The sequence below is a fragment of the Sus scrofa genome, chromosome 15 (assembly GCF_054392235.1).
Source record: "Sus scrofa isolate SSC_HxYL_T2T_F1_AM1 chromosome 15, Sscrofa_HxYL_maternal_Yorkshire_Landrace_v2.0, whole genome shotgun sequence".
Lineage (NCBI taxonomy): Eukaryota > Metazoa > Chordata > Mammalia > Artiodactyla > Suidae > Sus > Sus scrofa.
In genome coordinates, this window is record NC_139397.1 from 88701885 (window position 1) to 88716013 (window position 14129).

The 14129-nt window shown below is 39.7% G+C and overlaps 1 protein-coding gene and 1 long non-coding RNA gene across 9 annotated transcripts in view; one reads left to right on the forward strand and one right to left on the reverse strand.

Moving 5' to 3' along the window:
• LOC102157921 (uncharacterized) overlaps positions 1-5698 on the forward strand; it is a 103340-nt gene extending 97642 nt beyond the window's left edge. For 5 of the 8 annotated variants that reach the window (XR_014829502.1, XR_014829500.1, XR_014829497.1 and 2 more), the window contains one exon: positions 1118-1706. This is a non-coding gene — a long non-coding RNA (uncharacterized LOC102157921). Of the gene's footprint in view, positions 1-1117 lie in introns of all 8 variants that reach the window. The other 3 variants (XR_014829503.1, XR_014829496.1, XR_014829501.1) reach the window with 3 other exon arrangements.
• The window catches only part of STK39 (serine/threonine kinase 39), a 310330-nt gene continuing 300008 nt past the window's right edge, over positions 3808-14129 (reverse strand). Inside the window, exon 18 of the mRNA XM_003133454.7 lies at positions 3808-5364. Within this exon, the coding sequence (XP_003133502.3) occupies positions 5290-5364 (75 nt within the window). The 3' untranslated portion in view covers positions 3808-5289. The remainder of the gene's footprint in view (positions 5365-14129) is intronic.

A 14129-nucleotide genomic window follows, 5' to 3' on the forward strand; every position in this document is an offset into this window, starting at 1 on the left:
ACACATTCTAAAGGATCTGTTTTTTATTCTCCTCCCCCACGTTTTGTGTTTTTGATGTCATATTTTATATCTTTATATTTTCCCTTTTGTAGTAGTAATTGATTTCATGATTTTTTCAATCTTTTAATTTTTGTGTTTGCTTATAAAGTTGTTGATCCACAGCCTTTAGTATGTATTTGCCATTACTTAATAGGATTTTTTACTTTGTGATAGATTCTAACTTCTTGTTGTAACCTTTTCTACTTGGAGAAGACTCTTTTAATATTTCTTTTAGTGCTGGTTTAGTACTGATGAACTCTTAGTTTTTGCTTGTCTGAAAAGTTCTTTAATCTCTCCTTTGATTCTGCATAAACTTGCTGAGTCAATTATCCTAAGTTGTTAGTTTTCCCCTTTCCACATCTTAAACATATTATGCCATTCCCTTCTAGCCTGCAATGTTTCTGCTGAAAAATCAGCTCATAGCCTCATGGAGTTTCCCTTAGATGTGACTGTTTTCCGCTTTAGAATTCTCTTTAACTTTTGCCATTTTAATTATGATGTCTGGGTGTGGATCACTTTGGGTTCATCTTGTTTGGGACTTTCCATGCTTCCTGTACTGGATACATGTTCCCTCTTCAGATTCAGGAAGTTTTCAGCTAAGGGCTGCTGCCAAAATTGTTCAATACTGAATGGTTGGTTCATCTGGGTGGAGGTTGGACCAGAATATTGTTCACAACAGTTTTTAAAAAGGCATTACTACTTCTCAAGATTGAAGACTCATTAGTTTACTGAACATTCTACCTAAACAATAAGCCAGTTTCCTCTGTGATAAATAACAAATCTTGGTTTCTCAAGCCAGTATTCTACATGACACTACAGGAATTATTATACTATTACTGATTTTTCTTCATTCTGTAGCAAATTCAAATGATAGCATAAGATTGTAATTTTTAATAATATTCCTTGCCCTTGGAAATATGAGTTAAATTATACAGGTTCAATAAACCTATTCAGCTAATGATGCTTGTTTTGTAGACTACAATTCACATAGGAGAAGCATTATGTTATCTCCATTGGTTTGGCATAATATGTATAGTAGCTGATATGACAATTGTATAATTTTTTCTTTGGTTCTCAGGTCCCCAAATTAGTCCTGACAAGGCTTGTTGAGCAAGGCATGAGAAGACAGGTAAAGATGTATCACTGTTATTGGACCATGCTTTTTCTCTGTGGCAAAGGAGCATTAAGCATTAACTGGAACATTCTGGAAACAGGTACTTTTGACTAATTTTTATTGCTTGTCTAGCCCAGTGGAGTGCCAGCTCCTCTTGTGTGGTGTTTTGTGATGTTCTATCTAGGACTCCTGAAGGAGTCAGTCAATTCATCATATTTTAGGTATGTGCCCTTTAGTCTTTATATGCAGTCAACATTTTAGTCATTCTTAGTAGTGAACATCTGAAGCAGCAAACTCTAGGAAATACTGAATTAGCTTAATGGAAACACTCCTATTTTCAAAACTTATTACTTGAAATTTTAGTTTCTGCCACTATACAATGGAAATTGTCACTTGAAAACCATTTGCATATGGCTATTCAGCCTATCAATAGACCTCTTAAAACTCAGAATCCTGGAAAGCATTATATAGTTCTAGGTTGGGATATTCTGGCCCTGAGGGGAATATTCTTGTTCTACTCACTCTGACACACCACGTATACTGAAACCCAACCTGCCCCATAATATCCTGGTGAGAGTCTGAATTGAGCTAAGATTGGACAATAATTGTATGCAGCAGAAAAACAGGAGTAAATTTGAGTTCCTTTAATTGTATCATAACTGAATAAAGCTGTTTCTAGATGAGAGAGAAGCATGCTCTCTGCTATAGGGATGGATAAACATTTTAATTTAAACCCATTATATGATTTTAGTATTACAAACTCAGTGGGCCTACTAAGCAACAGGTTCTGTTATCAAATCTACCTCTAAGACCAAAGACCTAAGATCAGTTACTATCAAATGCAAATCATAATTTTTGGCAAAAGTCCTCCAAAGTTATTAATTGGCTCATATTCACCATCTCTGTAATTTAATGATTTTAACTGTAGATTCTGCTTACCATTTTTAACTTGGAAGGGTCACCAGCAAGGTATATTGCTTAACACTAAATAGACTATAGGTGCACTAACTGAGGGGAGTGAGAGAAAATCCTGATACAAAATCTTCCCATGCAGGGATCATTGTAAACAGGACTAGATTTATTTTTTGAGGGAATTCTTGGTTCTTACCCTAAAGACTACTACTTCATCCTATTCAGACATGATGAAGAAGTGACAGGAAGATCTATATTTACCAGCATATAAGATACATACATAGGGAACTCTACAGGGGTATTTTTTTGGAAAAAGAAATTTTCATCACACATGATTTATAGGTGTCTCCGAAAGTTGCCTTATATACAGAAAACCATTTTGTTCCTATAAGAACAATACAATGAGATAATGGTAGCTTCCTTCTATTTTACATCTTTGCAAGCTGACCACAACATAGGCACACGGGATGCAGGACAGTTTTGTATATATTTAGGTATGAGGTGTGCTTTGGTTTTAGGAAGAGGTGTAAACCCTCCATTTTGTCAAAGCTTATAAAGTGTCTACCAGATATCTGTATTTAGCAAAGTTTAGGTCTCTGCCAGTGAACAGAAGCACAATGTGTCATGTTTAATCAAAAGTTTAAGAGAAACAGTCACAGAGGATTGCCTAAAGGAAATGTAGCCCACACATTCCCCTCAACTTTACCTTTGTTATGTCTTTCCAGACCATAAGTGAGAGTAACACCTTTAATCATGCTCTTAGCTCCTTGCTAACCAGCCTTTCTGATCAGAGACCCTGCCTCTGGGCTCCCAAGGAAAGTACTAGAAAGGATAAATGTTCAAAACTTGCTATAAATGTATCAAATGTTTTGAGATTTTTCTGAATACATAACTCAAACTTCCTAGGAGAATTTCATCTCAGGCACCAGTACTAGGAAAAATCATGTTTCTCTTAATTAATTTGAGAGGAAAAAATATGTTATTCTTCACTGCTGATGGGGTGGAAGCCCTAACCCCAATCCATGTCCAGCTCTAGCAATTTTGCAGGGCCTCATCCTTAACTTCTGCATCCTGACTTTACCCTTGTATTCATCTCATTAGCCAATTCTTACTGACTCAACCCCAATTTCTTCATGTATTTGAAAATCTTTATCCCAGTATATAAATGTAAGCTCCCTCAGATGCCACCAGGAAAGATATGGGAATATGGGCATAAGGGAAATAGAGCTATTACTATACTGCAAGATAAGAGTTCTGTAGTTCTTCACGTACATTTTACGCTGAGTTGAAGTTGAGGGTCTCCTCTTAGGCTGTTTTGTCCATGAGTGGTGCAGAAGAGTGTTAGGAACATGCTGCGGCTGACACGAAGCTGGGGCTCTAGGTGGCCAGCTCTGCAGGTAGCTCTGGGAGGTGCTCTGGACAGGTGCCGTAGTCACTGCAGCCTCAGCACCCACAGCACTAAGCTGAAGCGGTTGGAAGGAATTCTTTTCTCTTGTCCCCTGCAGCCCTGTGGTTTTAATTTAAAGACAGTCTGTCTCCATGGAGTGTGAATATTTGTCTTTCATTCTCTCCTTAAGCTAATTGTCAAACCAGATTCTCTGAGACTGGATGGATGCCTTCGTCTTCCTCTGGGGCACTTTTCGCCAGCTCACTTTTACTAGGTATTTTATGAAAGCGCTAAATATCACTGCAGCAATGCAGATACTATCTAGAGGAAGAATGAAACAATGGGACACTATCGCTTTTGTGCAATAATACACTTTTATTTTCCTTTTACCTTTGCAGTCATCTTCGAGTAATCGGTGTGTAAACAATAGAATGGAATGAAATTACATTAAATTGTATGCAAATGGCTCTAGAACACCTTAACAATTATGACAAGGCAATTATAAATAATTTTTTTCCTTAGTAATATATATCTGCTTTTTGAAGTACATTAAAGAGCTGCCATATCTAGGGTTAGCTAGGAAAGAGCAAATGGTACCATCTGGGAGCCACCTCCCTTGAAAGTTTTAGATGCCAATTTTGAAAATCCTAAAAGGTTACTATTCCATAATATATAGTCAAGCAGAGGTTGAAAGTATTTGGGTTGAAAGTATTTATTCTTGAAACTTAACAGTGTTTTACCTTTTTAGTCATTGCACAAAACCCTTTCTATTATTTTTCACTCCATCTGGGTATTCTGCAGAATTTCAAGTAAAACACGGATTCCGGTAATTTCAAGTTTATCACCTTTGGAACGACAGATCCTATCATTTCAGGAGGAGTCAAATCAGAGGTGGGTACATAATTAGCAAATCTAAGAGAATGGCAACATTTGAAATAGCATTCTAAACAGTTCTGGTGAAGCAAAACTTACATATGCCACGTTATGTAAAGGAGATTTTAGATCTGAGACTATTCCAGAGTAAAGCAGCCTCAGGCACATTCTTAATATGAAAGTGTTTTTTGCAAGGCACCTCCCTTTCCCAAGAGACAATCAGATTGTGGACTGGTTTTTAGGTAAACCGAAAGAGTAAGCATTCTAGTTCCTAATTCAGTCATTTCAAAAATCAGAAGTTATAAATACTCCAAAGATAGACCTGAAACTTTTTTGTTTAAATAACAAGAGAGTAACTGCAAGAAGCATATAATCAAAAACTTTTTTTCCTTATAGCTAATGTATGTAATGCATAAATATATGAAAAATAAAATTCACAGTCAGTTTTAAAACTAGAATTCAAGTTTGGCTAATAAATCTTAATTTTATAAGTATATTAATTTCTAAATACAACATAAGAGGCAGTATTGTCAGATGTACAATTAAAGTATTAGAACAGAAAGAACAATAATGAGAGAAGAAACAGGCTTCCAATAGAAAAAATTCCTTTTGTTGCCAATAAATAGGACCACCTGAGTGTGTTTCAGATTCTTTTCTCTTAAGGGATATCCAAATTGATTGCTGAGAATATTAAATAGCTTTTGGAAAAATGAGCAACAGTCGTGCAGCTGTGGCAATTGCTTGTTCTCATACTGTGGGTTGCTAAAGAATAAAGCAGAACTCAGTGTTGTTTAAGTTTAAAAAAAAATTCTTTTTTTTTATCCCCTTATGTTGAAACCGGCCTCTTCACAATCCTGTTGATTTTGCTGGGGGATGGGAGGAAGTGGACAGAGGGAGGGAGGAGGGTTGGGGGGGCGTGGCAAGAGGAGGAGTGACAGATCAGGGCGACATCAAGGGACAGACATCAGCTGACACTCAACTGAGCAAACCCAATCAGCTTCACTTCATCAGGGATCTCCGACCCATCACAGCCAGAAGCCTGGAAAGGGAAAAAGAAAAACCCTCAATGCCAGTCGGTCCCTTGTTACTGGTTTTTTACAGACCTGTTTTCACAGGAAGGCAGACCCAAGCCCAGGCGTCCCATCTCTTCCAGGAGGCCTTCTAAGGATCACTGGCTCTCTTCAGTGACTCTGGGGTCTGAATGATCTGAGAAACCTGGTCACTGTGCCACAAAGTATGGCAGACAGGGTAAGGGACTGGTTACTAGTGAAAATGCCACCACTGCTGCTGCTGATGAACCCAGGACGGCCGGGAAGGGACATGAACATCCTCAATAACTCGGGAGTGCCTTTTTAAAAAGAGTATTCTGCAAATGAGCAAAAGAGCCCTAACAGGTCCCTCAAGGGTAGTTTGTTTTTCACCAAAATCATCTCCTCTGTCAAATGGCCAGGAAAAAAAAAGTGGTCATTAAGTAGTGGAACGGGTCATGATGGACAACTCCTGTTGCAATACTGGTGAGTAGTTTTGTTTTTATAGGGAACTTGCTAGAACATTTTTTTCCCCTAACAGAATTAGTAATAATCTAAGACCTATGTACTGCCTAAAATCGGCCTAACTTATCTTGTGCCAAATCCATTATCATGTCAAAACCCAAAGAAACTGGAAATAAGCCATTGCCCATCAAACCTCGCACTGGTCCTAATTCACAATGGATTCTCCTTTTTGACCTCCCTCTCCTACACATGCACACAGATCACCATTCCAAGCTGCCTCTTCACCCCATGAAGCATCAATCAGAACCAGAGTTACGTAAGTACCACAAATGGGGTGAAAAAATGTTGAATGCCTGGGAATCAGCAATTAATTACCAAAGGGCTTACAAACCTTTTCTTGGCCCAAGTTCTGCTATAAATTATTGTCAAAACAGTTTCCCGTGGTAAAAAGCCCCTTCCAATCATTACAGTGAATCTGCTTAAGCCCTGCTCCAGAGAAACAGTACATCCACCCAGCCCTTTGCCAACCCCAGCATTTTCCCTTAAAATAAGCAGCTAATTAGAACATATAACTTGAATATTTTAAAATAATTATCCTTAAAATAACATGCAGTGTGAGCAGTTATGCTTATATAAGAAAATCCACAGCCTAAGGAGTAGGAATATTAACAGTGAAATAATTTACTTGAAGCTTGTCTAATGATGTCTCTAGTTTCACTTGACAGATAAGACGTTCACTGAAGTACAGTTTTCATTGTTTGCACTTCCAGGGGAAGAAAGATCAGAAACGCTCCTTTCCTTTTCACTGTTAACAAAGCAGTGTTGGCTTAAGATGGCATTTTAGCTAAGAGGTTTTCTGGTAGGTGTTTGTTGTGCCCAGGCTGCTTATATTTACCACCCTACCAATTTTCTCCTGCTACCATTTCTTGATCTATCTTCTTAAACCTTTCCTCCTTGGAGATGTCCCCAACAATGTCATTTACTCAGCCCATTGACAGGGGCAGAGATAAACTGTGTAGACAACTGACAAACATCTCAGGTCAAGCTGCCGCCGCTGCAGACAAAAAGGTCAGACTAGCAAGTGTGAAGCCCATCAGTGTATCTGCAAGCGACATCAGAAATTAGGGAATGTGAATAGTGGGAGGTTAAAAGGACTAGAACTAAAACCTTAAATCCTTCTAGTGAAGAGTGATGGGCATGAGAACTGATAATGAGAAGGGGCCGTCAAGCCAGTGATTATGTGAGTACCTGACATAAGAGTCCCCATCCCATCCTGTGTTCTGCTTCTTGGCAAAGAGGCACCAGGCCAGGAGGTTTGGCTTTGCTTCAAGGCACTCAGCCCTCCCTCCCGTGACTATCTCACTAGCTCTCTCTTAAGGCTGAGTCCTTGTTCTCCTTGTGGCCACCGAAATGCTAATGAGGGCAACATGCAAAGGTTGCTAAAATTGAGAGAAAAGGGAACAGAGACTCTTTAAAGCACCAGTTTTCAGACTTTATCAAGAATGCCATACACTTATGCCTATGTGGGTTATATTTATTGTACTGACTCAGAAATTTAAAAGAAAAATCTACCTATAGTAAAGTACTGAACATATTTAGAAACATAAAATGTTTATGTAGGTTATAGTATACTGTCTTAGAAAATATTTCTAAAGTACTAATTCCTTAAACATGACAAAAACAACTCCATGGCACGCTAACAAAATCTTCATGAAAGACAACCATGGTTTCCCGAAGCAAAAATCTGAGAAGTGGCATCGCTTTCCAGTTTTTGCCAGGCTATTTAATGTTTTGCTATTATAATAGGAGATGGTTGGATCGTCACGCCTGCAACTATTTTCGCGCTATTGCTCTGTTTTTTCTCTAAGTATATAAAGAAGAACAAGGCTCTCACAAGTATGCAGCTGGAAAAGGGATGGGTATTTTAGTAGCCCGTTCAGATAATTGTGGACATCATTTGTTACTATACCAAAACTTGCCAAGTAGTATTTTCTTAAAGCTTAGCTGCAATGTTGGATGTGAAATCAACTTTTTATGACTGTTATATTAAAATCCATTGGTCTATTCTGCACTTTGAATGGATTTTTTATTCTTTTTTTTTTTTGTCTTTAGGGCCACACCCATGGCATATGGAGGTTCCCAGATTAGGAAATCGGAGCTGTAGCCGCTGGCCTATGCCAGAGCCACAGCAATGTGGGATCCAAGCCGAATCTGCAACCTACACCACAGCTCACAGCAATGCCGGATCCTTAACCCACCGAGCAAGGCCAGGGATCAAACCCGCAACCTCATGGTTCCTAGTCGGATTCGCTAACCACTGAGCCACAACGGGAACTCCTGAATGGATCTTTTTTTAGCATCACTGAGCTATGTGAACGTCCCAACTGTTGATGACTATTACCCATCACCAACATCAGAAAAGCCTTTAGGTACTAGGGGGTTGGGGGGTAGTTGTCTGTCAGGCTTACAGTGGCAGATACACGTTTTCTAAAATCCTATTTTTGCTTGAAAGCAGAGCTTCCTTATTGACAATATTGTCAGTTGTTTTCCTTGAGGTGTTAGGTTTAGTTGGTTCAGTATGAAAAAAAGGTCTGCCAAATTCCTAGTCCGAATAGCTAGTGTTTGTCAGTTGTTCTTCCCAAAGTGGCATTCCATGAAAAACAATGGCTAGTTGGGCTCACAATTCGAACCATCTCACTAAGGCTTTTCCTGGAGATTGACTGTGGTGCTTCAGGACTGAAAGAATGCTTCCCATCTGTCTCATTATGCAGAATATTAAAAGGATGTGTTCTCAGGTGGGGATTTAAGCCAGTGTCACTTATGTTTTAAATGTTCTTTACTGAGTGATAGAATGAGAGCCCTGAAGACAATGGGCTACTAGTACGGTTTGATGTTCCTGCCCTAATTTGTGCCAACAGGAGTAGTTTTAACCACAATGGCTTTTACACTAATGTCAACACGATAGAAAAGGCCAAGTAACGTTTTAGTATTATTACAAAATGTTCTAACATTTGGGATCCCTTAAAAGGGTCTCGAGGAACCCCAGAAGTTCGAGACTCACATTTTGCTAATCTCTGCTTCAAAGGAAAATGAACACGCAAGCAGGAACTTAGCGTGATACCGCAGCCTCACTGCTCACACTCTAGTGTCCGTGCTCTAATTCCTGAAAACCCCCACCACTGCATCCCTCCTGCCAGACCAGCGGGTGGGGCCTGCATCCCATGGAGGAGCTGAAGATGTGCTTGTCTGGCGACCTTCCACCGCCAGCCTGGGTACCCTTTGGAACCACCTGAAGAGCTCAAAGACACACCCCTGCCATGCCCACTCCAGAGATTGTGTTTGCATTGGTCTGGGCTGTGTCCTGGGATTTTCTGAACTCCCCAGGTGATTCAAAGGTTCAGCAGAATTTGAGAACCTCTGTTTTACCCTGGTGCTCCCCAAAGTGTGAACCTGTTTCCTTTGGAGCAGTGGTTCCCAAACTTCAGCATCAGAATCACCTGGAGAAAGTCACATTTTCCTGTGCTCCATTCCCCTGAGATTTTGATTCCTGAGGCCTGGAGTGGGGCCCTGGAACACACATTTTTATCAAGTTTCCAATTTCCAGGTGAAGCTGACACTATCCATCTGGGGACCACACTCACAGAATCATTATTTCAGACTGAACAGGAGACAGAGCTATTACAGGGACCTTTTGAACTGACACTTTCAGGAGGGGTAGAAAGTCAATACTCCAATAGTTTTTTATCATTTCAATCCTGGTTTTACCTGTACTTTGGGAAATGTCACTGTAGCCATTAGCCCCCAAATTCACCTAAGCTGAAGGTCTCTAAAAATAAGGTTCTTTAATCATTAATTACCAAAATGCTTATAAAATTGCTGTCTGCAATGCAGTTATTAAACTTTCAGTAACTAAAATCCATACTGCTTGAGTAATGTGTATCACTTGGATGTTAATTACATGTAGAGATGACCCTTGAACGATGCAGGGGTTGGGAATGCCAACTCCCCAAGCAGTCAAAATCCTCATATAACTTCTATTTGGCCTTCCCTAAAACTGGTTCTTCTGTATCCTGGGATTCAACTAACCAGGATAGTTACTGCAATGTCAGAGGGGTTTATTGAAAAAAAAAAATACACATCTCACTGGATCCCTGCAGTTCAAGTCCATGTTTCAAGGGGAAACTGTACTTGCAATTGGTATTTTATCTTCAAAGACAAATAAAATATTTTATATTTTCACTAAAGCAACTTCAAAAATTCCACATTGAAAGCAGCAAGACTTACCTACTTTACAAAACTATGAGGCAGCAAATTAAAAAATGAGGAACATTTATGACATGGGCAACTAATCATTGACAAAGGAGGCAAGAATATATAGAGAATGGAGAAAAGGTCTCTTCAATAGGTGGTGCTGGGAAAATTGGACAGCTACATGTAAAATGAAATCACAACATTCTCTAACATCATGGGCAAAAATAAACTCAAAATGGATTAAAGAATTAAATGTAAGGCCAGATTCTATGTAAGTTTTAGAGGAAAACATAGGCAGAACATTCTGACATAAATTGCAACAATATCTTTTTTGATCCACTTCCTAGAGTAACAAAAATAAAAACAAACAAATGGGGCCTAATTAAATTTAAGAGGCTTTGCACGCAAAAGAAACCATAAACAAAATGAAAAGACAACCCACAGAATGGAAGAAAATCTTTGCAAATGAAGGGACCAACAAGGGATTAACCTCTAAAATATACAAACAGCTCATGCAGCCATAAATACATGGCATATATATAATGACATATATATAATGGCATATGTATAAATGGTCACAAGAGCTAAATAGATATTTCTCCAAAGAAGACAGATGGCCAAAAAGATGCTCAACATCACTAATTATTAGAGAAATGCAAATCAAAACTACTATGAGTACCAGCTCACACCATCATCAAAATGTCTATAAATAAATGCTGTGGAGGGTGTGGAGAAAAGGAAACCCTCTTTTTTTTTTTTTTGTCTTTTCCTAGGACCGCTTCTGGCGGCATATGGAAGTTCCCAGGCTAGGGGTCTAATCAGAGCTGTAGCTGCCAGCCTACACCAGAGCCATAGCAACGTGGGATCCAAGCCACATCTGTGACCTACACCACAGCTCATGGCAACGCCGGATCCTTAACCCACTGAGCAAGGCCAGGCATCGAACCCACAACTTCATGGTTCCTAGTCGGATTCATTAACCACTGTGCCACGACGGGAACTCCAGTGGAACTCTCTTACATTATTGGTGGGAATATAAATTAGAGCAGTCACTGTGGAGAACCGTATGGAGGTTGCTTAAAAAACTAAATAAGAAATACTATATGATCCAGCTGTCCCACTCCTGGGCATTTATCTGGAAAAAGCAAAGTCTGAAAAGACATATGTACCCCAGTTTACTGCAGCACTATTTACAACAGCCAGGACATGGAAGTAACCTAAATATCTATCAACAGAGGAACAGATAAAGATGGTACATATATACAATGGAATACTACTCATTCATAAAAAAGAATGAAATGATGCCATTTACAGCAACATGGTTGGACCTAGAGATTATCCTACTAAGGGATGTAAGTCAGAGAAAGGCAAATATCATGATATCACTTATGTGTGGAATCTAATAAAAATGACACAAAAGAACTTACTTATAAAACTGAAACATTTTGAAATCAAACTTATGGTTACCAAAGGGGAAACCAGAAAGAGGAGGGATAAATTAGGAGCATGGGATTAATATATACACAATACTATACATAAAATAAATAACAAGGACCTTCTTCTGTATAGTGCAGGAAAATCTACTCAATATTCTGTAATAACCTATATGGGGAAAAAGGAATGGATATATGTATACCTGATTCACTTTCCTGGACACCTGAAACTAATACAACATTGTAACTCAAATATACTCCAATAAAACTGAAAAAAAAATTATGAAGACTTACAACAATAAAACCATACTTAAATGTTAAACCTGAAGCACATACTGCTTGAGCTGAAATGCCCTCTATGCCTGAACCACTTTGTTCAAAGTGCCAAGGTTTCTGATCTCCTTGCTCTCAGCCAAGCCAACATACTTATTACCTGTCAAATGAAGCTAAAGATCACACTGGGCAGAGGAAAAAAAAAAAAAAAAAGTAGGTATACTTCTTTAAATAACCAATACCCTTGGTGCTCAGGCCATTGTGTTACTTATATAAGCAGACAGACAAGATAAAGAGTTACCTTCTCAAACCTGAACCAAGTATTTCTCAGAGTGATGGGTGCTGGGAGAGGAAAGAGACTGGAGAGAATGAGCTATCTACATATAGAGTGCTTCCCAGCCTGGGCTAAACACTGGAATCCCCAGGGGGTGCTTTCAAAGTTGCCAAAGCCCAGGCTGCACTAAGAACAATTAGGACATTTGGAATAGGACCTGGGCATTAGTCATTTTTTACAGTGTTCCCACTGTTCCTTAAGCAAAACCACTGGGGAGTCAAATGAAGAACCATAGTACTAACAACTCCTCTTTAGACAACTTTCTCCTTTAGAAGCAAAGAATGCACTGAGATTAAAATGATAAACAGCAGAGAGATAAAAGGACTATGAGCAACAGCATAGGAGGAAAAATGCTCCTGAAATACTTTGATCTTTTATTCTTCAATAAAGTAACCAAACTGATGAAGCCAAATGCATTTGGATTTCTGTAGTTTTACCAGGATGTTAGTGTCCTACAGAAGATTAAGCCGAGAAGCAGTTCCAACGAGCTCTTGTCAAGTGGATCTCAAACTGTTTAGCAACTGACAACCAAACCCCAGGTTCTAACTAGGGCTGGATGGAGAGTTAAGTGACAGAAATAGAAGGTCACTCCGGAGTTTGGCTTTATTTAACGTCTTTACCTTTACTGGGAATGCCATACATTACTACATTCTCAAGCTATAGGGGGGAAAAGACTTTTGTACAGCTTCTCTTGCAGGGGTCCTGAGCCAGACAGATCAATACTACTCACTCTGCTTAAGGAAAAAAGAAGATCTAGTCTAAGCCAGTGTAAGCATATCCAGTTATCCCAAAGGGTGAGTCCACAAAGAGAAAAGTCTAAAATCATAAAGTGCAGGGTCCTGCCTCTAAGACTGAGTAGCTAGCTGTTGAGCGCTGAGAGCTCTGATGCTGGAACAGAACTGAATTCGTAGCCCTTGCACTGTGTGCTCCTGAGCAAGTTAACCCACAGAGCCTCCGACTCTCGAGACATAAAATGGACCCAGTGGCTTCCCTATCTACTCGGATCATGATGACTAAATTAACTGACAAAGTTAATAAAATAAAACCCCTATGCACTGCCGTGGCAATGGTGGGGCCACAAGAAACAGCAATGATTCTCGTTTCTGCAGGCAAGGCCAAGGAATTTTAAAAGACTCTGTAAAAAGAGGGCATGAAGCAGAAATCACAATCCTAATTATTTTCTAGGGATCCAAACAAATGTAAAGGAAAAATAAATAACGATGGCAGAAGTTTTCCTGAATGAGCTTCGTGTTATTCCCATACGTGCGTGACTGAGTCCCTGCTATGTGCAGGGGATCCAAGACAGAAATCTCTGCCCACCTGGAGTCTCCACACTTATGAGAAACATGATTAAGATTCCATCCAATTTCTTTCTTTTTTTTTGTTTTTTTGTTTTTTTAGGGCTGCACCTATGGCACATGGAGGTTCCCAGGCTAGGGGTCTAATCAGAGCTACAGCTGCTGGCCTACGCCAGAGCCAGAGCAATGTCAGATCCGAGCCTCGTCTTCGACCTACACCACAGCTCACAGCAACACCAGATCCTTAACCCACTGAGCGAGGCCAGGGAACAAACCCACAACCTCATGGTTCCTAGTCGGATTCATTTCTGCTGCGCCACGATGAGAACTCCAGATTCTACACACTTTCAATATAATACAACCTTTGGGGGAGAGAATACAGGAGGAGCACTGAGGCCAGGACTGGATGTCAGAAAAAGTTTGTTGGAGAAGTGAAATGTAAGCAGAAAATTGGAACATGTGGAGGTGCTGGTGTGACACAGCTGGCCTGGAACAGCTGGGAGAGAAGGATATTTTACTAAGAGGGAACAGCACATCCAGGTGAAAATAGGAGCCAGGACTAGAGAAAGAAGAATGAATGGAGCAGGGCGGGGTGGGGGTGGAGTGGGTGGCATAAAGCAAGGTAAAGCAGAACTTAAAGGAAGTCTGACCAGGGAGGGAGCTTTCAGAAAAATGGTCACTTTTGACTATGTCGAAGTCTCACCATTTCTGGCCATGATCAA